At 57.5% G+C, this 26,597-nt stretch overlaps 3 protein-coding genes across 4 annotated transcripts; 1 reads left to right on the forward strand and 2 right to left on the reverse strand.

Moving 5' to 3' along the window:
• Positions 1-3,853: 3,853 nt before the first annotated feature.
• SDF2L1 (stromal cell derived factor 2 like 1) lies at positions 3,854-5,733 on the reverse strand. Its single transcript, XM_004466434.5, has 3 exons — positions 5,500-5,733; positions 4,965-5,161; positions 3,854-4,252 (listed from the first exon to the last, which is right to left on the reverse strand). Exons 1-3 carry the CDS (start codon positions 5,690-5,692, stop codon positions 3,968-3,970), a joined length of 675 nt encoding a protein of 224 aa, XP_004466491.1. The 5' UTR covers positions 5,693-5,733; the 3' UTR covers positions 3,854-3,967.
• A 12,170-nt stretch (positions 5,734-17,903) lies between these two features.
• CCDC116 (coiled-coil domain containing 116) lies at positions 17,904-21,916 on the reverse strand. Of its 2 annotated transcripts, XM_058281755.2 has the most exons (5): positions 21,840-21,916; positions 21,602-21,714; positions 20,529-21,092; positions 19,808-20,398; positions 17,904-18,598 (listed from the first exon to the last, which is right to left on the reverse strand). In XM_058281755.2, exons 2-5 carry the CDS (start codon positions 21,671-21,673, stop codon positions 18,020-18,022), a joined length of 1,806 nt encoding a protein of 601 aa, XP_058137738.1. In that variant the 5' UTR covers positions 21,674-21,714; positions 21,840-21,916; the 3' UTR covers positions 17,904-18,019. The 2 variants fall into 2 exon arrangements, with proteins under 2 accessions (XP_058137738.1, XP_023446898.2); XM_023591130.3 differs by lacking the exon at positions 21,840-21,916 and having other exon boundaries at positions 21,602-21,731.
• A 1,986-nt stretch (positions 21,917-23,902) lies between these two features.
• Positions 23,903-25,809, forward strand: YDJC (YdjC chitooligosaccharide deacetylase homolog). Its single transcript, XM_058281758.2, has 5 exons — positions 23,903-24,136; positions 24,221-24,380; positions 24,567-24,666; positions 24,859-25,036; positions 25,131-25,809. The coding sequence occupies exons 1-5, from the start codon at positions 23,973-23,975 to the stop codon at positions 25,480-25,482; spliced, it is 954 nt and encodes a 317-aa protein (XP_058137741.1). The 5' UTR covers positions 23,903-23,972; the 3' UTR covers positions 25,483-25,809.
• The last annotated feature ends 788 nt before the right edge of the window (positions 25,810-26,597 follow it).

A 26,597-nucleotide genomic window follows, 5' to 3' on the forward strand; every position in this document is an offset into this window, starting at 1 on the left:
GAAAGAGTGTCGGGCAGGCCTGCCAGCGCCTCCCTTCTGGTGGTCGATGAGGGGGGGGGGGTCTGAGGTCTGGAATGCAGGCCCACTGGGGCGGGGCTTCTGTCTGGGGGAAGGGTGCCCTTTGACCCTGGAGGCCCAGGCCTGGCCAGGATCTCAAGTTTCCATGGAGAAGGGAACCAGCTGGGCAGGGGGGAGGGGAGGGCCTGCAGGCCCCAGATAAGAGGTGGGGGGGAGGGGGCAGGAGAGAGGACAGAGGTGGGGGCTGGGGAGGGGGGGTCCCCAAGGCTGGCCCCGGATGCTTTGACAATATCATTGCACTGCTTCTCAGAGCACAGTAGTGCAATCTAGTCAGAGCGCCTGCGGCCTGCAGGGGGGTACCCCACTGGCCCCTTTACATGCGGGGGCGGGAAGGTCCACCAAGAGTGGGTGGGTAGGGGCTGAAGCCCTGATCCAGGACACAAGTGAGGGAAGGGGCCCGGTGGAGGTGCCCTTCCTCCCCAACACACTCTGGATTGCGGTCCCAAGCCGGCCTGAACCAGTGTCTTGGTGGGGGAAGAGACCCCAGACTGGTGGGAGGAGGAGCGGAAGGGCCAGACGGGGGGGAGGGGGCGCACACACAAAGGAAAGGGGCCGCTGCTCCCGCCGCAGACCGAAGCCCACCGGCGGCCGGGCCCGGGATGCTACCGCCCGACGACCCCGCGCCCTTACCCTCGCGCGACTCCCCGAGAAGGGAGCGCCACCCCGGACGATGCGCCCCCGCCGGGCTCGGGCCCTTGGCCCTGGCCCCTCGCCCCTGACTTGGGCGCCGCGTTGGGTCCTAACCCAAATTCTCGTGCTCGTGAGGTCCCGAGCGGGGCCCAGAAATGGGGCTCTCTCGTCTTTCCGGAGCCACCGGCCTAAGGGGGACCTGCCTGCGCCCCTTTACACTGTCCCGCCCCGTAGGGTCGCCCTGCCTGCGACCCCCACCCACCTGGGACCTCGTTACTCACGCGACCGGACGCCCCTTCCGCCTGGGGCCGGGCAGGACGCAGTAGGTGAGCAGGAACCGGGTTCTTGGCCCGCCGCCCGCCGCCCTCAACCCATCGTCCCAACCCTGGCGACCCTGGACCTCGTGGCGCCCTCCCGCCCGCGGGCTCCATCTTTAACCCGCTGTCAGGCGGCGGGCCGGCCCCTGGCTCATTTGCATAGCGGTACGCTCATTGGCTGGCTCCGGCGCGGGGCGTCGCCGGTTGGCTGAGACTGCAGCAATTTCAAAATAGCCCCGGGGTTCCGATTGGCCCGGTCTGGCCGAGTCCCGAGCTCCAGGGTTTTAACAATGAGTTCTACAAACACTTTTCTCTCCATTCATAACTTATCAAAAGGAATTTTGCCCGCCTTTTCTCAGCTCCAATCTCCACGAGTTTTCCAGCGGCGCCGGCCAGAGCGGCTGCAAGCCCGGTAGGGGGCGGCGGCTGCGAGGCTGAGACCACCGGGGCGGGGGCTGCGACCCTTGGGGGGATACTCGAACCCCCAACTGAGCCATCCGCTGAGCGAGGCCGCGGTCTACTGGATTCTGTGTGCTGAGATTGCTCCTTGCGCCGTGGTGGGTTTCTGGGCTGGGGCAGGCCCCTACCCCCCACCTAACCCACCACTCCGACGGGCAGGACGCGAGTGGAGCTTGTCGGAAGCCATCCGGGTAGAGCTGAGCTGGGAAGGCCCTGTCCTGGGGACCCATGGGACCTTATGAATTTGAGGGAGGGACGGGGTCGGGGCGGGGTGGGGGTTCTGCTTGGGTCTCTGAGTGATTGCAACCGACCTTGTGGCTGAGCATTCTTAGAGCGCCTAGCCTGGGCTGGTGACTCGGAAGGATGTACTCTGTCTCGCCCTCCCACAGTTCCAATGGGGTGGAGTGCGGGCCTGCGCCAGTGTGTGTACATCTGGACCCCCTCCTGTTTTCTTCAGTCCAGCAACCGAAAGCACGTTTGGGGGCCCGCAGACTTGGTTGTGAATCTTTACTTTCTAACAGTGGTGTGACCTGGATCTAGTTTCTTAGCTGTTTTCTCCTCGGAAATTTTGAAAAAATAATCAAAACTGCTTCCTAGGGTTGTTGTCAAGAGCCAATAGGCTCCTGGCCCAGCCTGGCACCTAGTAATAAATGTGAGCTCTATTTTTGTCTTAACCAGCATTCTGTGCAGAGCTATTTTCCGTCCTGGGGTGCTTGGTTGCCCAGGGATCCCTACAAACGGAGTTCTTTTGGTTCTGCTCTCAATGAACACCGCTTACCACACTTCGTAGGGGGTAAGGGGTGGGGGGAGATAGAGGGTTGCAGGCTGGAAGGGCCAGGGCATGTCAGGGGGATGCCTCGAATTTGCAGGTGCAATCCTCCTGTTGGCACCCCACCCACATTCCCTTGACACTCACTTTTACAGAAAGGCTGCTCACCTGCAGTTCGGCCTCAGGGCTTCATGCTGGCTGCAGGAGCGCCTTACCCTGGTGTGCAGGGCAGGACAAGTAGAAGTGCCCCCCCCAACCACCGCAAACATCATGAGCCCCCCGGCCATGGGAGTTTGGTGGATAACTACCCCAGCTCCCTGGCTCCTGGAAAACCTTTGATGCCTGTTTTGCACCGCATTCCTGGGTACCCTAGCGGGATCAAGCTCCAGTTGCCCACAGGGGTAGCTTGCTTGACAATGCACCCTTCATTAGCTGCCTTCTCTTTCACTCTCAGAGAATCTACCAGTCCTCAAATTCTGTTGCAAGGTCTGGGGAGTAATGGCAGAGGAGTGTAGACGAAGCTCAAGAAGGCTGGCACTGGAGGGGAGATGAGCTTGAGCAGAGTAGGAGGTGGGAGGAAAGGGGGAGGGTCTACACGTAACCCTCCCCCCCAGACCTCACCATGGGCTAGCTTCTCTCCCCCTGCCCCCCATTCTTCAATAAGGCAAATTGATTCATGTCTGCTGCTCTGCCCAGACTGCTCCAAACTCCCTTCCAGTCAAGTCACTGTACCCGGTCTCTGCGCTCTGGTGTTTCATCCTCCTCCATGGGAAGCAGAAACCCCTACTCCCAGCAGGCCCATGCCACCCCCTCCCCTGCACGGTCCAATCCTGGGCGATTTAGCAAATCCGGAAAGCTTGCAATCTCCATCCTCACCTCTAGAGGTCACCTGTGCACCAGCAAAGTTTTCCCTCTCCTGGTCCTGCCTTCAAGTCCCTCTATTCTGTACCCCAAAGGGTGTCTCCTCTTCCAGGAAGCTCTCAGAGCTCTACCATCCTTCTTTGCAGCTGCCTTGCCTCACGGTATTGTTGAAGCCCTGTTATCTCCTTGGGACCTTGGAAGGTCATAGTGGGTGCCTGAGATGCCACTTGCCTGGACAGGCTTGTGCAGGAGGAAGGGACAGGGAGTGGAATTTTTACCAAGAGTAATGCTAATTTTGAGCAGATGGGGAATGCCCTGGATGAAAGGTTGGGCACACAGTGCTAGGAGAGGGGGTCCTCACCCCAAGCGATGAGGGGATTGGAAAGCCTGTGCCCCATCCCAGCTGGCAGGGAGTCGGGCTCCTGTTCAGCCTTCCCCAAGGCCTTTTGGCCCTGTCTCTTTAACAGGAAAGTGCATGACGCTCAGAGGCTGGAGAACTGGGGTCACTTTCCATCAGACCATCCAAAGGTAGACAGAGGGGCTGTGATTGCCAGGGCCATGCTGGCCCCAACCTCAGGATGCAGGGAAGAGCTTGCTGGCAAGATCACCAGCCAGGTTTGGACAGGTTCAGCAGTCAGCCCGTCCTGGAGACAGAGGTTTTGCACGGAGGAGGAGACAGTGAACCAGGCCAAGGAGGGCTGGCCCCTCCTGGTCACCACCAGGCTCAGAGAAACCCGACCACGAACCAACATTCTTTAATCACAAAGGCACTTGTGGACCCTGACACACACCCAAAGTCCCCGTGGAGCATAGAACACGGGACCCTGCTGCCCTCACCCACCCTTCCAGGCAGTCAGAGTTCATCGTGACCTGCAGAGGAGGGCTCCACGCCGGGCTTGATGAAGATGCCTTCCATGGCCTTCCACGTGTTGTGCGTGTTGGCGCTGGGCATGCCGTGCACCTCGTGCTGCCCGCGGATGGGGCTCCCATACTGCTCGCCCGTGATGGACAGGAACACGGAGGTGCCCACGTGCTGGAAGCGCACGGCGGCCCCCCGCTCCCAGTACTGGCCTGAGCAGCGCACCGTCCACAGGTCCAGGTCGTCGCCCTCGCCGTCCTCCCCGAAGGCGCTCACCTCCTGGCGGTGGGGATAAGAGCCATGACTGGCAGAGGACAACCTGAATCCCCTGCAGCTGCAAAAACCCCCCACCTCTCTGAGACTCACAGCTGCAAAACAGACACCACCACCCCTAGCCAAACACCACAAACATGGGGTTGTTCCGACAGGCACATGCCTGCCCCATCTTCCTCTCTCCTCCTCTGTGCTCCCCAGTCCAAAACCCTCTGACCCACCCTCACCCAAAATTCCAACCATCATCTCAAACTTTTTCTTCTGCCAACTCCCCAACAGCACTCTCTGCTCCAACCCCCACCTGGGTTCCAATCACCTCCGGAACTAGGCACAGGCTCTTTCCAGCCTGGAGGATGCCTACACAACCTTCTGTACCCAGCCCAAACTCTTCCCTATGAGGTTTCCCTCCCCCACATTAAAGAGGTGTGCATCCCCTTCCTGGGGTTCAACTTCCCCCAGGAGGGGAGCTATCCCGACAACTCTTCCAGTTTGCGGGGATGCTCTTGGGGGGAAAGGGGGACGGGTAGCAGGAGTCTGACGCAGTCACCACTGTCTCCCCATGGGAGGCTCAGTAAACATTTCTGAATTGAAATTCCCGTTTGAAAGAAGAGGAAGTTGAGGGTAGTGAGAGGGTGGGAACCGAGTTTCTGCCACGCCCACCCCCACCCCAACCTCCAGGCCGGGAACCTTTCCTGGGGTCCCGGGCAGGGGCGCTCACCTGGTTGTTGGACAGTGGTGACAGGAAGTGGTGTGTGTGCAGGTTCTTGCCGGTAAGCACATGCGTGAGCCGCACTGCCTGCCCGCAGCGCACCGGGGACCCGCGCGGGCACCCGCCCTCCAAATCGCCGCGGATCCGCCAGTAGCTATTGGCGTCGTCCGACGCCTCCACGCCGGTCACCGACTGTTGCCCGCTGCCTGGGGGGGGGTAGGGGGGGGGAGTGGAGGCGACACTGTCAGGCCCTGGGACCGCCATTCACCCGGTCCCTCCCCACCGCGGACACCACCTACATCCCACGAAGACCCCAACGGTCCCCCGGCTGACCTCCCCCCCCTTGGCCTGCAGCCCCCTAACACCCTCCCGGTCCCCAATATCCCGAAGCCTTCCTCAAACCCTGGGTCCTCGCCCATCTCGGCGTCCCCACACCGCAGTCCCCCCGGGCCCGGCTCCCTGACGACCCCTAGGCTTCTGCTCGCACACACCCCTCCACCACCGCGCCTCCAAACCCCCAGCCCCGGCCCTAAGCCCCGCGCACCGGATCCGTATTTGATGTCGTGCGAATGCAGCCGCACCCTGTGGTGCGTGTTGAGCAGCTTCAGCACCGACCCGCAAGTCACGAGCCCCTCTCCAGTCTTGGCGGCCCCGCCGCCCCGCACCAAAAGGGCCAGCAGCAACCCCAGCAGCGCCGGCCCCGCAGCCCAGCCCCGGCTCCGGCCCGCGCTCCACATCGCCCCGGCCCGGCTCCGGCCCTCGGAGCCCCAGAGCCGCTTCCGTCCCCTGCCGCCAGCCAATCCGGCTCTGACAGCGCCTGCCCGCGGCAGCCAATCGCCGACCCGCGAGGCCTTCCGGCTGCCCTACCATTGGACAGGCCCGGAGGGGTCCCGCCCCCCAGCTTTCCGGAGCGGAGGCTGGGCGGGGGCTGGAGACACGAGGACGGTTATGATTGGTCCACACTTGCGAGGACTCACCAATGAATGCTAAGGAAAGGGTGGGGGCGGTTCCAAACAGTAGGAAAGCGTGGAGCTGCGCGTGGAGTGAGGACGCAGCGGCGGCTGAGCCAGGACCCCCGACCCAGGGTCCGAGGGCCCTGCAGACTCGTATCTTTGGAGCCCCTTGACCTTGGATAGCCAGCGCTCAATCATGAGTCTCCCTCGGACCCCTGAACCCGCCGCAGCTGCAGGGTGTGGAGGTTTCCAGGTCATTTAAGTCGATGGACCCCAGAGCTAATAAATCACCATGTCCCTCAGTCCCCGGGTCGACCCCGAGATTAATTAGCCCCCCAGTCATTTTCGGACACCGGGTTACCTCAGTCACTGGACTCTGGAGTTTCTCAATTCCCTAGCCACAAGGACCCTGGCCTCTGACGACTGGCTCCAACTATGGCGCAATCCCCTGACCACAGGGTCATCGGGCAGCAGAGGGCAGCAGAGAGCTGTGGTGTTATGGATAATGGCAGATTCTCGTCAGAAAACCGCAAAGCTGTCTTAGAAATTGTAAGGATAAATACAAATAGAAAATAATAATAATAGTGATCATTTTCGTTGGTGCAAATAAGGGAGACTCCCCTCACCACACACATCCCTTTTTCAGAACATTTTCTTTAGAAAACTTGGCATTCACATTTTTCCTGTTTCTTTGAGATGTCTGTGAGTCTTTTAAAAAGTTAAATAAGCCCCCTGCCAGCTTTATAATTCAGGAATGTCTTTCTCAAGGACCTGGGAGCCATCTCTTTGAAATGGAATATTCAAGGAAGATAGGGTCCCTATCTTCCAGTTTCTATGGGAGTGTAGAACTGAAGTAACAAACCTATCTCCTATCTTCAAATTATTATAAGAAAATTAATTTTTCCTTTGGATCAAGGCAATTAACCAAACATTGGCTATCATGATGGCCAGGTGAATTTAGGATGAATGATAGATGAAAAAATGGTCCTTACTGGAGGACGCATTATCTTTTATCTTGAGGACATGTGTGGAATGGGGCGTATCTGCCCGGCTATATAAAAGGACAAAATCCCTTTCTGTCGCTGCCATCTCTTTAGCAGATTCTCTGTGCTGTGCACCTCATTCTGGTTTAATGGTTATTCAATAATAAAACTGTTTTCTTTCTCCTCTACTTTTCTGGAGAGGTTTTTCTGGTTTGACGGGAGATTTTGTTTGTAGTTATATCCCCTCCACACAATCCAGGGCCCAAGGAGAGAAGGGGGTTATAGGAACCAAGTCTGAGTGCTTGTCTGGCCAGCTCTAGATTCCCTAGGCATGACACAGGCCCAGTCTGCTGCCTTCTCAGAGAGTGTCTGCTCAGAGTGTGAGGGAGGAAAATTTACACCACTGTTTATTCATTTAAGGAGCATCCTTGTTGACTTCCTTCCAAGCCCTGGGGGTAGGGGGTGGTGAGCCCTGGAGGAATTGGCTCCAGGCTCTATTACGCCATAGGCTGACTCATCTTGTACTTGGGGTGCCAAGTAAAGCAGGGAAACAAGTTCATATGTAATGAAATCATTAAAAAATTTTGCATTTGGAAAATCCAGAGCAAGCCACATTAATGATAGCAGTGTGTTAGTTTGTGATTTTCATGTTTCATGTGATTTTTAAAAAAGATTTGTGTATTTCTTTTCCCCCCTTCCCTCCTTCTCCCCCTCCCCAACCCTGCTGTTTTGCTGTCTGTATCCATTTGCTGTGTGATCTTCTGTATCTATTTCTTTTTTGTCTTCTCCTCATTTTTTCTCCTCTAGGATTCAATCCTGGGGACTCTGATATGGAGAGAGGTTCCCTATAAGGTGCACCACCTCAGTTCCTAGTTTCTGCTGTGCTTCATTTTGACTCTCCCCTTCATCTCTCTTTTGTTACATCATCTTCTTGCTGCATGACTCACGCGGGCACTGGCTCGCTGCACGGGCAATGACTCACCATATAGGCACTTGCATGGGCACTGGGCTCACTGCCCGGGCACTCACACGGGCACCCAGCTCACCACGCAGGCACTCGGCTCGCCACGTGGGCACTGGCTCGCTGTGAGGCACACTTTCTCTTCTTTTGCACCAGGAGGCCCCAGGGATCAAACCCAGGTCCTCCCATATGGTAGGTGGAGGCCTTATCACTTGAGCCACATCCGCTTCCCTTCATCTGGTTGTTATTTTGAATTACATATGGGATAGGGCACAGTGATATTTTCTGCGTTTAGGGTATCTGAAAGGCTAAGGGATTTGGCAGACCCTGCACTTCAGGGCCTCTGTTTCCGGGTTGGAAGGAGGCTAGAGTTTGATCTTGGAGGCACTGAACATGTCCTTTATGAGCATCTCAAAATCAACATGTTGTGTGATACTTAGAGCCCTTCCAAATGGCCTGGGGCGTGACCTCACCCCTGCTGTCCTACTCAGACACCCTGAAAGCACACTGTGACAGGTTGAAGCTGGATGGACCCCAGAAAATTATGTTCTTAAAGTTAGTCCTTTCCTGTGGGTGTAAATCCATTGTGGGTAGGATCTTTTTTTTTTTAAGGTTTATTTATTTCTCCCCCACCTCACTGTTTTGTGCTGGCTGTCTGCTGTCTGCTTTCTGTGTCGGTTTGTTGCATGCTCATCTTCTTTTTAGGAGGCACTGGGAACTAAACCCAGGACCTCCCATATGGGAGGGAGGCTCCGAATTGCTTGAGCCGCCTCCCCTCCCTGGGTAGAAACTTTTGATAAAATTACTTCAGTAAGACTGGCCCAGGGTGGGTTTTGTTTTTGTTGTGTTTTTTTGTTTGTTTGTTTTGTGGCTTTTTTTAAGATTTATTTTTTATTTATTTCACTCCCCTTCCCCGCCCTCCCCAGTTGCCTGCTCTCTGTGTCCATTTGCTGTGTGTTATTCTGTGTCCACTTTTATTCTTGTCAGCAGCACCAAGAATCTGTGTTTCTTTTTGTTGCGTCATCTTGTTGTGTCAGCTCCCCGTGTGGGCAGCGCCATTCCTGGGCAGGCTGCACTTTTTTTGCACTGGGCGGCTCTCCTTACTGGGCGCACTCCTTGTGCATGGGGCTCGCTTACATGGGGGACACCCCTGCGTGGCATGGCACTCCTTGCGTGCATCAGCGTTGCGCATGGGCCAGCTCATCACACGAGTCAGGAGGCCCTGGGTTTGAACCCTGGACCACCCATGTGGGAGATACTCTATACTCTATCCATTGAGCCAAATTGGCTTCCCTGTTAGGTTTTTTTAGGAGGTCCGGGGATTGAACCCAGGACCTCATACATGGGAAGCAGGTCCTCAACCACTTGAACCACAACCACTCCCCTCAGGGTGGATTTTAATTATCTTACAGGAGTCCTTTATAAATGGGATGAATAAGGAGAGAGAGAGACAGTGAGAAAGCCACAGAAGGAGAGAGAAAGCCAGAAGCTGAAGCAATGAAACCTGGAAGAGAGAGACCAGCAGAACACTGCCATGGCGCATGTGACACAGGAGCCCAGGATTGCCGGCAGCCAGCCTTAGGGGAGAAAGCATCATCTTGTGATGATGCCTTTTTTTTTTTTTTTAAGATTTATTTATTTCTCTCCCCTTCCCCCCCACCCCGGTTGTCTGTTCTCTGTGTCTATTTACTGCGTCTTCTTTGTCCTCTTCTGTTGTCAGTTGCACGGGAATCTGTGTTTCTTTTTGTTGCGTCATCTTGTTGTGTCAGCTCTCCGTGTGTGCGGCGCCATTCCTGGGCAGGCTGCACTTTCTTTCGCGCTGGGCGGCTCTCCTTACAGGGCAAACTCCTTGTGCGTGGGGCTCCCCTACCCGGGGGACACCCCTGCATGGCAGGGCACTCCTTGCACGCATCAGCCAGCTCCACACGGGTCAAGGAGGCCCGGGGTTTGAACCGCGGACCTCCCATGTAGTAGACAGATGCCCTAACTACTGGGCCAATTCCACCGCCCGCGTGATGATGCCTTGATTTGGGTATTTTCACAGTCTCAGAACTGTAAGGTTTTCTTACATTTCTTTTATTTTCTCTTTCTTTTGTTCTCTTTAGAACTGGAACCTTTTAAGCTAATAAATGCCCACTGTAACAGCCACCCCGTTTCTGGTAAATTGCATTTTGGCAGCCCAGCAGATGAAAACACACACCAAGCTTTGGCTGCTGTAATCCAGAATGCTTCCCGCCCTGAACTTGTCTTGTTTTGAGAAAAGAGCACATACCAAAATGGTTTCCCAATATCAGCACACAGGGCCCTCTCGCTTAGCCACCTTTGTTCCACAGCCGTATATCATCTGTAGAGCAGTTGCCATAGGTGCCAACATGCTCAAGTGCACCTCCTGCCATCTCCCTGTCCACCTCTCTGTAAGTTCCCCTAATATACACCTAAGGACGGGTCACCCTGGTGTTCAGTGCTTCTTTCTTCAGAATCACAACCAGCCCCATGGTGAGGCAGTGTGGGGCAGTCCTGGCTGGGTCAACCCCTCCATTTCTTCTTTTGGAGTGAGTCCTGCTGCCATTTCAGTGGGACACAATGCAGGTCCAAAGCAGAATTCTTAGTCTCCTTCTTCAAAAGGCTTCTTCCCCAGGCTTCCCCAGCTCATTCAGTAACTCCCCTATTGCTCGGGCCCAAAATTTGGAATTCAGCTTTGATTCCTCTCCAAGGAGTCATGATGGCGCTGACTCCAAAATAGGTCACCCAGGCAACTCCCCTGGTTTCCTACCACCAACACCCTAACCATGGCCAGCCCCTCCCCTCTGGACATCCAGCGTCACCTCCTAATAGGTCTCCCGGCTTTTGCTACTCTGACCCAACCATGCATTTTCCACACAGGAAAGCATAAATCCAGTCACACCAGTCCCCCACCAGTTCCCATGGTACTTAGGACCAGCGGCTGTTGGGCACATCCTCCCTGACAGGCAAAGGCAGGATTCTAGGAGAGCGGAGCTCCCAGAACCTGCGTAGGGGACGCCAGCGTGGCTCAGTGTCGACTCTCGTGGGGCCTCATGGCTTCTCCTAGCTGGTCCTTTCTCCCGCCTCCTCCTGCAGCCCACTTGCACTAGCTCATTCGAGGGGCAGGTGCTCAAGGCTGATGGTGGGTCCACTGCCCTCTCCACCTTTTGGCCATAGTTTCTTTGTCTTCGGGTTCAGATTCTCAAGAAGGGGTCCAGTCGGTGGCTCAACTTGGGTCTAGGGAACTGCTCATGGAGCAACGAGCTGGAGGAAAAGTGAAGCTGGTCTCCAGATGTGGAGTTTACCTCTCCTTCTGGAACCTGGCTTTGCCCAGTAGAATGGCTGCTGTGGGGGTGCCGTTCTGGGGCTTCTGAGCACCAGGCATCACGAGCAGCAGCGGTTCCTGCTTCCTCCATCTAGGAATACAGCCGCCATGCTGTACAGAAGAGCAGGATGTGGCTCAAGTGGTTGAGCACCTGCTTCCCACAAGGGAGTTCCTGGGTTTGGTTTCTGGTGCCTCCCAAAGAAAACAAACAAGCAAAACAGATGTAAAAATCAACTCAGGGGAGCCAATGTGGCTCAGTGGTTTGAGCACAGGCTTCTCACACACGAGGTCCCAGGTTCAATTCCTAGCCCCTAACACCTCAAAAAAAAAAAAAAAAAAAAGTTTAGACTAGACTCCCCGATGCAGCGAGAGGCTGTGTGGAAGGCACCCGGAGGGCAAGGGGCCATCTGGGATGTTTTCCTACAACCTCAGCCTAGTTCCCACCAGCCCTATCAGTGACCTTGGCCATATCATGGCCCAGTGAACCTGCAGGTCCTTTAGTGCGACGGTTTGCTCGGTCGGTAGAGGTGGGGTCTGGCTGCGGATGAGGGGTCGGTCCAGCTCTGGACGAGGGGTCGGTCCCGCTTGGGACGAAGGGTCAGTCCCACCTGGGACGAGGGGTCGGTCCGGCAGCAGACGAGGGATCGGTTTCACAAGGGGTTGCGTGGTTCGGCTGACGGGGTCGCCTGGCGAAGCCGGCGACGAAGGGGTCGCCCGGAGAAGCAGGCGACGAAGGGGTCGCCCGGAGAAGCAGGCGACGAACTGGGGACAAGGGAGGCCAGGCCCTTGTCGGGGGCTCTCAGGACTGGAGGGCGCACGGCAGAAGAATTACCACGGAGACAAGGTAAACACGCAAGTCCACTTTATTGAGGGAGAGGCAACCGTTTTATAGGGGCTGGGGAAGGCTGATTGGTCGAAGCCACGCCCTGTTCTGATTGGTTGCCGGCGAAAGGTCAGTGGGCGGTACTGGACGGGGGAGGGGTGGTGGTTAGGGATTGGCTGTCGCTGTTGCTGGGGGAAGGGGCAGGGTTTAGGGATTGGTGGCTGCTGTTGCTGGGGTGGAGGGCAGACTTGAGTTTCCCGCCCACGCCTGGCTGTTGCTGCTGTCGGGGGAAGGGAAAAGGGCGGGCTGGATTTTTCCGCCCACACCTGGCTATTGCTGCTGTCGGGGGAGGGGAAAAGGGCGGGCTGGATTCTTCCACCCACACCTGGCTGCTGCTGCTGTCGGGGGAGGGGAAAAGGGCAGACTGGAATTTTCTGCCCTGTGCCTGCGCAGGGAGAAGGAAGAAGAAGGGTGCCGCCCCACAAGGCATCGGGTGGCACCATCTGGGAGGAGGGGCGGCCGCGGAAGCATGGCCGCTGAGAAGGGGAGACCCGAGGGCACTCTGCGCCCATGCCGAGCTCCCTTCAGGGGTGGCGGTGAGTCCGACCAGCCACCCTATTATGGGGGCAGCGGCTTGGCCTGCCGCGGCTGCTCCCCCGCCAGGCCAGCAAACCACACTTCAGCCCGAGGGGTGACCGCATTTCCCCCTTCTTTTCAAATATGGGCCAGGATGGCAGCAGCAACAAGTAGCTGAGGCCCAAGAGGCAGTAAGCAATGAGGGAAGCGGAGCTGAAGAGGGAGGTGAGTATGACGGGGATACAAATGTACAATTTGGGGGGCGGTATCTTGCCGTTGCAAGCAAGGGTGGCCAATGTCCAATTCTCGTTGATCTCGGTGGCTATAAGGTCTATCTGTTGTTAAAAGTCCCGAATGACAGCGCGTTACAGGTAGTTGATCTCTTCTTGGCGGCGAAGAGCGGTAGAGGCAGACTGTGTGATGGTCTGGAGGATCGCAGCTGTGAGGACAAGTCACGTCAGGGCACCAGCGGTGGTGGTGGCGGCAGCGTCAGGAGTGGTGGAGATGTAGGCAAGGACAACAGGAAGGTCAGAGTCTCCACGGGCGCGAGAGAGGCCGATGTTAACGGGGCGGGCCGACATGGGGCGGCCCAATCTTGCCCCACGTTGTGCTGTGGTGGGGTTGCTTTGCCCCACGTTGTGCTGTGGTGGGGTTGCTTTGTCCCACGTTGGGCGCCAGCTGCGGCGGCTTGCTCGGTCGGTAGAGGTGGGGTCTGGCTGCGGACGAGGGGTCGGTCCAGCTCTGAACGAGGGGTCGGTCCCGCTTGGGACGAGGGGTCGGTCCCACTTGGGACGAGGGGTCGGTCCGGCAGCAGACGAGGGATCGGTCTCACAAGGGGTTGTGCGGTTCGGCTGACAGGGTCGCCCGGCGAAGCCGGCGACGAAGGGGTCGCCCGGCGAAGCCGGCGACGAAGGGGTCGCCCGGAGAAGCAGGCGACGAAGGGGTCGCCCGGAGAAGCAGGCGACGAACTGGGGACAAGGGAGGCCAGGCCCTTGTCGGGGGCTCTCAGGACTGGAGGGCGCACGGCAGAAGAACTACCGCGGAGACAAGGTAAACACGCAAGTCCACTTTACTGAGGGAGAGGCAACAGTTTTATAGGGGCTGGGGAAGGCTGATTGGTCGAAGCCACTCCCTGTTCTGATTGGTTGCCGGCGAAAGGTCAGTGGGCGGTACTGGACGGGGGAGGGGTGGTGGTTAGGGATTGGCTGTCGCTGTTGCTGGGGGAAGGGGCAGGGTTTAGGGATTGGTGGCTGCTGTTGCTGGGGTGGAGGGCAGACTTGAGTTTCCCGCCCACGCCTGGCCATTGCTGCTGTCGGGGGAAGGGAAAAGGGCGGGCTGGATTTTTCCGCCCACACCTGGCTGTTGCTGCTGTTGGGGGAGGGGAAAAGGGCGGGCTGGATTTTTCCACCCACACCTGGCTGTTGCTGCTGTCGGGGGAGGGGAAAAGGGCAGACTGGAATTTTCCGCCCTGCGCCTGCGCAGGGAGAAGGAAGAAGAAGGGTGCCGCCCCACAAGGCATCGGGTGGCGCCATCTGGGAGGAGGGGCGGCCGCGGAAGCATGGCTGCCGAGAAGGGGAGACCCGAGGGCACTCTGCGCCCATGCCGAGCTTCCTTCAGGGGTGGCGGTGAGTCCGACCAGCCACCCTATTATGGGGGCAGCGGAATTAGGCCTACTGCGGCCACTCCCCTGCCAGGCCAGCAAACCACACTTCAGCCCGAGGGGTGACCGCACTTTAGTATCAAGATAAAAAAGGAAATCATTTCATTTTAAGTCATTTATGTTTTGGGGGTGGTTTGTTATGGAGTAATAGATAGCTGCAACAGGAGCTGAAGACAATTGTGTCTAGCACATTTCTCAGTGGTTTCTAAAAAGAATGCATCCACTCCGGGGACATTCCCTGGGAATTTACCTTTTAGGCTGGGATGGGAATCCATTCTCTTCTCCCTCGAGGAACTGGCAGCAGGAACCGGGAAGCCACAGAAATTGGGACACATGCTGTCTCTCTCTGAGCCTTGGCTCTAGGTTCTCTTCTGCAGACAGGATTTCTCCACCTCTCTGGATGGGGGAGGAAGATGGCCGCTCCCCACCATCCAGGGTTGTCTCCAGTGATCAGTGCAAGCTGGACGGGATCTAATGGGCCATCCCAACTGCAAGCTCCTGACTGGCCGAGCTTGGAAGGGGGCCAATCAACTGTGGCCAAGGCCAAGGTATGAAAATGGTTGCCACAGCCCCGCACTGTAGCGGTGGTGGGTGGCCTTGAGGGATGGGAACCACGAGCTAAGCGTATGCCCTCAAAGATCCCTATGGCGAGAAACACAGAAATATCTAGAAGCAGTCAATTTCATGGAGACAGATAGTAGATTCTAAGGTACCTGGGGGTGGGGGGAGGGGGAGTTATTGCTTGACAGGTGCAGAATTTTGGTTTGAGATGATGAAAAAGTCGGAGCTGTGGCTATTGGGGATGGGTGCACATGTTGCAACTGTAATAAACGCCATTGAACTGCACACGTGAAAGTGGTGGAAATGGGAAATTTTTGAGTTGTAGATATGTTATTGCAATAAAAAGCAAACAAAATTGAAGATCCTTGCCCCAAGAGCTCCAGGTAAATCCTGGGTCCCTGACCCAACCCCCTTAAGGCCCTCGTCCCTCTGACTAGCCTACCAGCACGGCATGAGGGCAGAGACCTCACTGCCCAGCTCAGGATGGAGGTCTATGGTTGCCATGTCCTCATGCCTGGGCCACTGAGTGTGGTCAGGCTTGGCTTAAGCAGGCCTGGCCTCCACGCACCAGGATTGAGGCTCCAGAGGGGGGTGGGAGAGGCAGCCTGAACAGGGAAGGCAGAATGGGGCATTGCCACGTACAGTCCCTACTGAGGCTGATAAGTAGGCACATTAGGAAGGAGGAGGGGAGGGGGGGAGTGGCAGGGGGTGTGGTTAGGCTAGTGTGTCAACTCGGCCAGGTAATGGTGCCCAGTTGTTTGGCCATGCAAGCACCAGGCTAACTGTAAATAAGGACATTTCATGGACTTTAATCGTATTAGTGAATTGATTGCATAGATGGCTGATTATATCTACAGTCAACCAAGGAGATTGCCTTCAGCAATGAGTGAGGTCTTATCCAATTAGTTGAAGGCCTTAAAAGGGGAAGTGACTTCAGCATTCAGAGTGAGAATTCCCAGCTCTACTTCAGACAGCCAAAGTCTCTTGGGAACTCAAGGACTTTCATCGGAGCCCCTGATTGCAGCCTGCCTGTGGAATTTGGACTTATGCATCCCCATGGTTGCATGAGAGAATTATACTATTTATAGATCTCCCCTGTCTGTTTTGTTCCCTAGAAAACCCTAATACACAGGGGCTGGCTGGCAGCCCCAGGGAACCTTGGAGAGGAGAGTCATCCATCACAGTCCTGGCCAAACCCAGGGGTCCTTCTAGAGAGACCTGCCCACCCTCAGCTGCTACCCAAGGGACAGTCATGCATTAGTCTCGGTTGTGGTCACCTGGGCTGCAATACAGCCGTTCACCCCAGGCCACCCATCCCCAGCCTGATGTCGTCATGGAAATGCCAGACTCTCAGGAGGGGGCTGGGAAATCAAAATTAGGAAGACAAGTAGCCACGGGAACATCAAGAGGGCTGATGCGTGGTTCCTCCAGTGGAAGAAGGTTGTGGCAGGTCAAAGGGAGGAGGGGACAACCCATTTCTGCCATTGGATGGATAAACAAAATGTGGTCCTCCCACACAATGGGATACTATTCAGACATAAAGAGGAATGAATTTCTAATACATGCTGCAACATGGATAAGCCTTGACGTCACGTTACAAAATAAGCCAGACAAATATGATTCCACTGACATAGCTAGAAAAAACAAATACATAGCAACAGAAAGTACATTACAGATTACCAGGGGCCATGGGGAGGTGGAATGGGGAGTTAATGCTTAATGGGTACAGAGTTTCTCTCTGGGGTGATGGAAACGTTTTGGTCATGGCTATTGATGATGGTAGCCTGGCATCACGAATATAATTAACACCACTGAATTATAGAATGTGGCTTTTTTAGAAGGGGACATTTTAGGTTGTATATATGTCATTGGAATAAAATAAATAAATAAAAAACACCACAAGATTGTAGAAGACAGTGAACGCTGATGTAAACTAAGGGCTATAGTTAACGGTACAATTAAAATATTTTTTCATCACTTGTAACAAAGGGACAACACAGATGTAAAGTGTTAATACTAGGAGAAGCTGTGTGTATGTCAGGGGGTATCTGGGAGCTCTATTTTCTGCATGCTTTTTCTATAAACCTACAACTCCTGTCGTTTAAAAAAAACACAACAAACCTGGTGGTAGGGGGTTTCTTAAACCTTATGCCGAAAGCATGAGCAATGAAAGGAAAAACAGATACATGGGACCTCCTCAAACTAAAACAAAAATGGTTAAAGTGGCATATAGCATATATATGTGGTATATATGTTACCACAACAAAAGTAAATCCCCCCGGGAGCAAAAGTCCCCATGCACAGGGTCTCCACCTGAGTGGGGACCAAGAGTCCAGGAGGATGGGTCTTGAAGGGAGAGCCACATAGCCCAGAGAGCAAAGAGCAGCAAGGTGCTAAGTGCAATCCCTGATCCTAGATGGGATCTAATAATGCAGAAAATGCCCCAAAGGACATTACTGGGACAGTTGGGGGGGAAAAAAATAGAGACTGTGAGATTTCTTTCAATATTCGATTTCTTGAACTGGGGTAACGCAACTTAAGATGGTTCCAAAAGTGAACATCCTTGTTCTTAGGAAATGTATGTGGCAGTTGAAATGTTCCAGGAGCACAATGTATACAACTTACTCGCAAATGTTTAGAAACTAGGTAAGTCGCTAGACACAGAAAGACGAAAAGATAGAATGATACAGCAAACGTGGCAAAAGGTTATAAAAGTTGGCAAACCCAGGTCATGCCGTTGTAAAGGCTGGAGCCCTGCCAGCAGTCAGGAAGCAGCCCAGGGGCAAGAGCGGAGAAATCAGAAAAGGGGGTTGCAAATTTGGGAAAAGGAGGCAGTGTTTCATAAACACACGCTTTATTTCTCTTGTTGGCTCCCCTGAGACTAAGCAAAGCTCCTCATGGGCCTCCTGGCCCCTTCTGACCCCTGGTAAGGGAAGGGGGCCAAAAGGGGGGTGGGTGGGCAGCAACTCTGACAGAGTAAGAGGAGGAGCAGAGCATCAAGCGCTGGCTGTGGCTCACAGGGGCTTTCCTCTCAGGCAGGTGGGTCACTGTGACCCACGTCCGTGGAGTCCTCAGCCATGGCCTCTACTGTGGCTTCGGGGAGTGTCTGGGAGGCAACCTTACCAACTAAGGAGTACTCTTCCAGGTCGTCACTGATCTCGGACTCCTGAAGGGTCACTGCTTCCTTGGACATGTGGGAAACAGAGTCAAGGCTGGTGCTCAAGTCGTGGAGAGCTTGGGGTCCACTGCACCCACAGGCTCCTTTTCAGAGTTGTTTTCCTCCTCCGCTCCCTCCTCTGTAAGCTCCTGGGAAGTCAGCAACTGCTTGTCAAGGGACTCAGGTTCGCCGGTGACGTTGGTCTCCGTGGCCTCATCCTGTTCTTCCGGTCCCGTTTCAGGGGCCTGTTCAGATAGCATGGAGGGAGTCTCGGTGCTGCGCTGGGAGGTGCCACGCTGGGAGGTGCCATGCTGGGAGGACTTCCGGGTCCACTCGGCTTCCTTCAGCTTGCGCAGCATGCAGGTCCAGTCGATCTGCGAGGACAGGCTGATGTGGGAACCCTTCACCTTCTTGAAGCCCAGGTAGAGGTCCATGAGCACCTCAGTGACGGGGAAGGAGATGAAGCCCAGCTGCTTGGAGAGATTTCTCTCGAACTTGTACTTGTAGATGAGCAGGGAGACGGCCTGCTCGATCAAATAGTCGACCAGTTCCTCGTACCAGGGGTTAGAGAGGTGAGACGCTGTGGGCTTGTCCAAGATGGAGGGCAGGGGCTGCTTCTTCAGGGACCTGACATGGGCGCTCTGCACAGCAGCCGGGAGGGAAAAGGACACGGGTCATTCCTGTTAGCCCCACCACTCCAGCCACCTGGTAAGGGGCCTCACACCCCTGGAGCACCTTTCATGTCCGTCACCCGGTCCCCAGTGTCCCCCCCCCCCACACACACACCACAGTACTGCACTCGTAGTTTGGGCTGGCCATCATGCTTAGCAGCTGGGCACGCATTCTGCATGTTCCCACACAGTCACACCTTCCACACCATCGGACCTCGGTCAAGGCCGGTGGCCCTGGCCACAGGCCGCATCAGCCAAACACGAGCCTCAGCAACCCAGCCTCCCCCGGGCTCCCGGAAGGGTCCAAACAAGGCCCAGATGCAGAGGAGGGAAGCGTGCTTGGGCCTTGATGGGTGGGGGGGAGGATGCAGGGCTGTTCTGGGGACCCAGCTACATGCCACCTACCTTCTCCTCCTACCGGTTCCTACAGACCCTTCCTGAGCAACCTCCCCCCTCCCCCCAGGGCAGAGGGAGGGCTGGATTGGAGGGAGCTAGACTCAAGAGCCAGGGCCCCCGCTCTGAGCTAAGACTGCTCTCCACATGGGAGAGCCTCCGGAAATCCACATGCAAATGTTAAAAAAAAAAATCAGAATAAAAAATAGCCTTTATTCACTTCGACAATTACTCCTAGCAACTAGGCCAGGAGTCCGTAGTCCCCCCACTCAGCTGGGCCCCTGCCCAGGTGGTTTCCACAGTGCAGGGCAAGAGACCCTTACCTTGAACCCCTGGGTGACTGTGACTACTAGGAGTGGTAGATGAGGGAGCCCTCCCCATAAAGATCCATCCCCCAACCCCCCCCCACTGGCCCCAGCCCCAAGAAAGTCATTTCCAGGCACAGGGAGGTGCTAGATGGTGACAGGCTTCTGACCAAGGAGGCAAGTGGGGAGAGGGTGGGATGGAGGAGAGAAGGTAGCGGGTAGTGAATGCAGATGTGACGTGGGTGCCAGGGCGGGCCTTGCTGCCGGACACGTCCACCACGACCCCAGGGCCGGGCAGTGTGAGGTGCAGACTCCTCCAGGGCTTGGCCCCCTGGTCAGGGTTCGGGGATGCGGAGGCGGGCAGGGGTGATTTCTGCCTTCGGAGCTCTGGATCAGACGTCTCCTGCCTAGGGGGGGATGTGGGGCCAGGGCCCTCGGATTCTTCTGCGGATATCACCTTGAGCCCAAATCTGGGAGCTACCTGGGTAGCGCCAGATACAGAAGAGTCCCCTTCCTTGGCCTTGCCCCGTCTCTTGACCTTGGTGTTCTTTCTGTAAGCCATCTTGGGGCTGGAGCCGGGGGTGGGGAGTGAATTGGAAGGTCTATCGCTGGCATGGTCCATGTTGGAGTCGGGGAGCTCTGGGCTGTCAGGCAGAGGCCCTGGGTCGGGCTCAGCAACTGTTGGGAAGAGGGGGCGGCCGTCGCGGCGGCGGGCACCGCTGAGCTTGTCCACGGCCTGGCTGACCACCTGCTGCAGGGTGGACAAGAGGCCGTGCTTGGCCAGAAAGTCCAGGGTGAGATGCGGTTGGCGAAGGGGACAATAGCCAGGCAGGTTGAAGGACTCTGGCTGGTTCAGCAGTGACTTGATCTCCTTGTTGAACTCATGCCTGAGGAAGATGAGCTCACGCTCGGTGGGGCACAGCTCTGATGCTTCCGGAGTGCCCGAGCTTGAGCCCAGCAGCCCTGAGAACCACGACAGGGGCTGCTCCAGTGTCCACTGGCTGCTGGCCTGGCTGCCCAGCGAGTCCCATAGCTGGGAGTTCCTCTGGGAGCAGGGCTGGCTGAAGCCTTTCTGCAGGGAGATGGGAGGTAAGGGCACCTCTGAGAGACTCCCCAGGACCAGGCAACCCAGGCCTGCCCCTGGCCATCTGGGCTAGGGATCTCTCCCACCCACCCCAGGGCAGGGGGTCCCCAGACCTTACCCTTTTGTTCTCCAGCTTCAGTAGCCGCTTGAGGTTCTTTTCCAGCAGGAGTCTGTCCTTCATGGGTGGCAGTGACCCAAAGGCATGGCCACCCAGGTCACTGTCCCGGCTGCGGAAGCCTTGCCAGCCAGCAGTGACACTGCTGTGGGACTCGGACGCTGAGCTGGAGCAGGACGGGTAGTTATTGGGGGTCCCAGTGCAGAGGCTGGGCTGGACGCGGTGCCGGTGCACAGTGCCAAGACTGGGCCGGACCCGGGCCCACCGTCTACTCGGCTCCTCTATCGGGTCCTGTACTTCCACCAGGGGTACCCCACTCTCCGTTTTCACAGCTGCCACGCGCTCAGTGGCCTCCTCCACCACTGTCTGCAGGCTGTCCAACACCTGGCCCTCGGTCAGGAAATCCAGGAAGTTGCCAAAGGGCTGAGGGTGCCGCGGGCGACGGCGCTGGTGGCCATGGAGCACCGAGTTGCCCGTGGGGCCATCCAGTGGTGGTGGGTGAGGCACGTAGCCAGGCTTGGAGCCCGGGCCCATTTCTGGGAACAGTAACTTTTTGGGTGGCTGTACCTGAGGGGACAGATGGGCATGTCACAGTGGGCAGGGAGGCCCCCGAAGAGCTGGGCCGGGTGTGCATGTTATGGAGCCAGGCAGCCCTGGGTGGGGTTTGGACCCTGGCTATGTTGTCTCCAGTTGTAGGCAAGTTGGTCCCTCTTGAGATCCAACTTCCTCATCTACAAAATGGGTCGCCTTGAGGATTCCCTGATGCTCAAGTGCCACCTAAACATGATCTGGCCTGGGAGTCTCAAAGCCCAAGGCTGTTCTACAACCTTGAACAGGTTATAGGCTTCCATGCCTGGGGTCCTAGTTTACCGGCCCCTCCCAGGCCACTGGAGGTCAGGGGGACACCAGCGTGAGATTGAAGGTGATTAGCTGTCAGAAGAGTCATGCGGGCAGTAAGGAGGACCATAGGAAATGGGAAGGCGTTCTGTAGTCTGGGATATAGCAGGATCAAGTAGGTGAGCAGGTGCGGGGCAAGCAGGGGGCCCCTGGGTCGAGGCCTTGCAGGGCACACTTACCCGTGCCATGGACGCAGTGTGGCCGGCCTCGTCGTCAGCCAAGTATCCCGAGTGGTGGCGGCACCTGGCCATGCTGCTGGTCCTTCACCCTCGTGTTCTCGGCGGCCTCCTCTCTGCAGGAGAGAGGACGGAAGGCAGCAGCCTGAGGGCCCATCCAGGCCTACAAGGGGCCGAGCCTCCGTCGGTCCCTCTGTTGCCCAGTGTATCAGTGGCCCTGGCATCCGGCAGGCCGTCGTACCACGCGCTCGGCGGCTTTCTCCTTTCCTCTACCCAAGCGTCTCGGCTGCGGGGTCCCCGAGGTCTGTCCACTTGCAGTCTCCCACAGTCTCTGGGTCTGGTCTGGGTCTGGGGGTGTGTCCGGTCCTCCCTCCTCCCAGCCCCAGGTGCCCCGGACGCCACCAGCTCACCAGAGCCCGCACCTCGCTTGCGCCAGCCGGCGCTGCAAGCTCGAGGGCGGAGGCGCAGTGCCCTAGGGTGGGCCCCGCAGCCCCGCCTGCTCATTTGCATGCCGCATCTTGATTGGCTCGATAGCACCGCTCGCCCCCCCCGCACAATGGAAGGGGCGGGGCCACATCTGGCTCCTCCCCCAGGCTTCCTGGCTCTGTGCACTGCGCATCTTAGCCAGGAGGAGATGTGCGTACGGCTCTGCCCCTCCCGGAGTCTCCAGACCCGGACTCGGATCCACGCTCCGCACCGCCCTCCTCTGGTGACGTAGGCACCTTCTTCAGCTCCTCCCCTAGTGGCTGCGCTGCCTTGGGCCTCCTGCTCTCTGGGGCCTCCACCCCTCGCCCAGGGCGGTCTTGACACGTCTCCCCTCTGCAGCTCCCCTAGAGCGCGATGGAAGAGCCCCGGCCCTAAGTCACAGAGCTGGCTTCACTGCCTGGCTCTGCTGTTTCAACCTCTCTGAGCATGGGATCCTCGTCTACAAATGGGCCTGAGCGCCTTCCACAGCACCCCCGGTTCCCCCGTAGGAGCCCAGTACATCTCTCCCTCCTCTCCCTCCTTTCCCCTTCTGCCCAGTACACGCGGCCGCATGCCATATCCTGCCCGGAAGTCATCTGCTCGGAGAAGTCTTCCCAGAGGGGCTGGATTAACCGCAAATCCCACCCCAACCTCTGCCACTCGGTGTTGGTCCAGATATGCCCACTAGATGGCGCTCCTTGAGGGGTCGAAACGGAGGCCTCTCCCCTTTCTCTCCCCCGCACCGCGTCACCCTCAATCCTACTGCTTCCAACCAATGGACCTCAGGGTGAGCTTTCCAGGACGGACAAAGGAATAAACCACTGGGATGGAACACAAGTTCCCGAGACATGACCATGACCATGGTAAAGGGCTCTGCCAGAGCTCCACTTGGATATCGTTTGTCGTTCTGCCTGCTCTGTCTCAGAGGCCCCAGGGCAGTACCAGTTCCACCATTCCTGGCAGCGTCACCTTGGGCAAAACACTCGCCCTAGCCAGAGCCTCGGTCTCCTTATCTATAAGGCAGAAATGACCTACCAGACGGATTATCAAAAAAGTCCCGTTACAGTGAAAACACCGGCCGTCAGCCATGGTGACTATTCTTAGGGCCTTAGACTATTTTTGAACCCTAGAGGGAAACTGAGGTTACAAATGTAAAAGTCACAGCCTGGTACAGAGCTTAGGGATGGAAACAGGCACTAACGCTTAAAGCAAGCCATTGGAGTACAAGATTTCCTTCAGCTTTTTATTCCCCCCCTCCCCCCCAAACGCATCATAAAAGAAAGTAAAAAGCAAATGTCAAACAGTAAAAACACAGTTTACGAAAAAGGTTCACTTTCTTATGGTTTAGCGCTTTTACAAATTAAAAAAACGGCTCCTTTAGAGCTCAGCATAAGGCACAAAAGCAACTTGAAAATGAAATAGATGTTTACTAAACATGAAAAAGTTCACAGTCTAAGGAAGGAAACATTAGAAGAACGAGATAGCATCGGAATCAGCGTCATCTCAAAACAACACAATTTGTTACGTGAAGGAAGAGGAACTGGGTGGGTTTATTTGCATATAGAAAAAACTGGAAGGGACACTGCCCAGAAAGTGGTGAGCTCTGGAAAGGAGAAGGCGAATTAAAAAAAAAAAAAAAAAATGCGTGTGTGTGTATTTTTCAAATTGAACATCACTTTTGCAGCCAGAGAGTGCTCCGCGTTGCACGGTTTGGGCGCATCATGGGTCTGGGTGGGAGCGCCGGCGCTGTGGCTGCAGAGCCACGCTGGGGCCGGCAGGTGGCGAGGACAAAGGCGCAGACGCGGCGGGGACCTGCTGGGCCGGGGGCGGGCGTGTGCGTCGGGCCGCGCCCAGGAGCCCGGGCTGGGCAGTGCAGCCCACTCCCCTCCGGCCCCGCACGGCGGTGGCCATGGCCCGGCCGCGCGTGCGGCTGGTGGTCACCGCGGATGACTTCGGCTACTGCCCGCGGCGCGATGAGGGCATCGTGGAGGCTTTCCTAGCAGGGGCCGTGACCAGCGTGTCCCTGCTGGTCAACGGCGCGGCAGCGGAGAGCGCGGCGGAGCTGGCCCGCAGGTGAGGGGCGGTCGTTGAGGGGGCCGGGAGGGGCGGGGTGGGACAGCGTGGGGAGCCCGAGCTCCCGCTCGCGCTCCTCCGCAGGCACGGCATTCCCACTGGTCTCCACGCCAACCTGTCCGAGGGCCGCCCTGTGGGTCCGGCCCGCCCCGGCGCGTCGTCGCTGCTCAACCCGGAAGGCTTCTTCCTCGGCAAGATGGGATTCCGCGAGGCGGTGGCGGCCAGAGACGTGTCCTTGCCCCAGGTGGGGAGGCGGGGGGAGGATGCTCGCGATGACCCTCCCGGTGGTCACCTGGAGTCAGTAGGCGCCGGGGAGATGGGGAACTCACTGGACGCCTCTCCCATTCATACATCGGAGCGGTTAGTGACCGGGCCACGTGGAGGGGTGGCCCCCTCTCGAGCGCTCCAGAGCTTTGCCTTCCCCCTCTAGGTGCGGGAAGAGCTGGAGGCCCAACTGAGCCGCTTCCGGGAGCTGCTGGGCCGGGATCCCACGCACGTGGACGGGCACCAGCACGTGCACGTGCTCCCAGGTGGGGGGCGGGACGGCGGTGCTCCCAGGCAGGGGGGCGGGGATATCTGCTGCCAGGCGGGAGGGTCCTTATTCCCAGGCGGCGGGGGGGGGGGGGGGGTAGGAAGGCGTGTGTGGGGGGCGGAGCATGCTCTGGGATGGGGAGGGCACATGCTCCTCCCACGGGCGTGGCCTGACCCCGCCCCGCCCGCAGGTGTGTGCCAGGTGTTCGCCGAGGCGCTGCAGGCCGCGGGGGTGTGCTTCACGCGGCTGCCGCTGGAGCGCGGCGTGGACGGCTGCGCGTGGCTCGGGGCTTCGGCGCGCGCCTTCGCTTGCGACGTGGGGCGCGACGCCCGGGCCGCCGTGGGCCCTTTCTCCCTGCACTGCCTGCGGTGAGCGCCCCCGCCTCGTCCCCGCCCCGCCCCCATCCTAGCCCCGCCCCCGAGGTCCTGCCGGCTAGGTCGCTGACGCCCCCGGTGTCTGCAGGTGGACCGACGCCTTTGTGGGCCTGAGTACTTGCGGCCGCCACATGTCCCCGCACCGCGTGTCGGGTGCGCTGGCCCGGGCCCTGGAGGGCATCCCCGAGGGTCACGCCCTGACCGCCGAGCTGATGGCGCACCCGGGCTACCCCAGCGAGCCGCCGGCCGGGGGCTGCGGCGAGGGCCCCGACGCCTTCTCCTGCTCCTGGGAGCGGCTGCACGAGCTGCGCGTCCTCACCGCGCCCACGCTGCGGGCCCGGCTCGCCCAGGACGGTGTGCAGCTCTGCGCCCTCGACGACTTGGATGCCAAGAGGCCCGGGGAGGGGGGCCTTCTGCCCGTGGAGTCCTCCCCACCTTGACCCCGACGGGCAGCCTAGCACTATGGCTCCTCAGGTAGGAGGCAGGAGACTAGGGAAGTGACCTCCCACCTGAAACCAGAGCCTAAAGCAAAGTCTGGGGCCTCCAGGGCCGGGGGCTGCCTCTCTGTGCTGCCCCCTCATGGCTGAGTGTCCACCAGGGCTTCTGTGGCCCCTTCTGGCTGCAGGCGGGAGCCAGCCCATAACATCTGGGCCTGGGATCTGGCCAGAGTTTGGTGGCACTTGAGATGTTGCCTGGTAAACCTCTGTTGTTTAGGCGTGGAATGGAGAGGTTGCTGTGTTAATAAAGTATCACCCATGTCTTCCAAACTGGGGGAGTTTATATAAAACTGTCCAAGAAATGGTGAGTGACAGAAAAGAGCCACACAGACCCTCGTGGTGACAGAAATGAGAGCCACACAGATCCTGCTCCCAAACCAAGGCAATATTCCAGAAAAGATAGGCAAAACATGCCCCTGGTTTGTCTCAACAGGCTGCCTTTTAAGGAGGCAGATGACACATCTCCATTTTCAGTGATAAAAGAAGTCACATGTCCTAAGTCAGTCACCCTCTGCCATTGCAGGGGATAGTGAGTCCTACTGTCTGCTCATAGGGGTGTGTTTACTACTTCCCAGGAGGAGGGCAGTTCTTCAGTGGACATTGTACCTGGAGGTGTGTGGGTGTACCATGCACTGGGGTCCGGGTCTAGCTCTGCACCAAGGGTCTTGAGAGGCAGGGAGCAGATGGGGGAAAGGAGTTCCCCACAGCACAGAGAATTGTGCTCTGCCCTGGAGGATGGAGAGGTATGTGGGCACCACACGTCCTGGTTTTATTTAAATTCATGTAAAACTGTCTGGAAGGCAGTCACCTAGAGGCAGAAGTGGCAGAGCAGGGTCTTGAACCTCCTTGTTCTTTTCTAGGATGTGCGACAGACCCTGCTCTGGGCCAGGCACATGTGATGTGCCGAGAGCTCTCTCCTGCCCTAGGCGGCCTCCCACGATGTGCGATGTGCGGCACAGAAAGGGTGGAGGGTGGGGTCTGGCTCCTCCTTCCTGCCTGCCACCAGACCTTATCTCTTTCAGCCTCAGCCCCTGTCCTCCGTCCCCTGGGGCCCAAGC

Source organism: Dasypus novemcinctus, chromosome 19, assembly GCF_030445035.2.
Source record: "Dasypus novemcinctus isolate mDasNov1 chromosome 19, mDasNov1.1.hap2, whole genome shotgun sequence".
Classification (NCBI taxonomy): domain Eukaryota; kingdom Metazoa; phylum Chordata; class Mammalia; order Cingulata; family Dasypodidae; genus Dasypus; species Dasypus novemcinctus.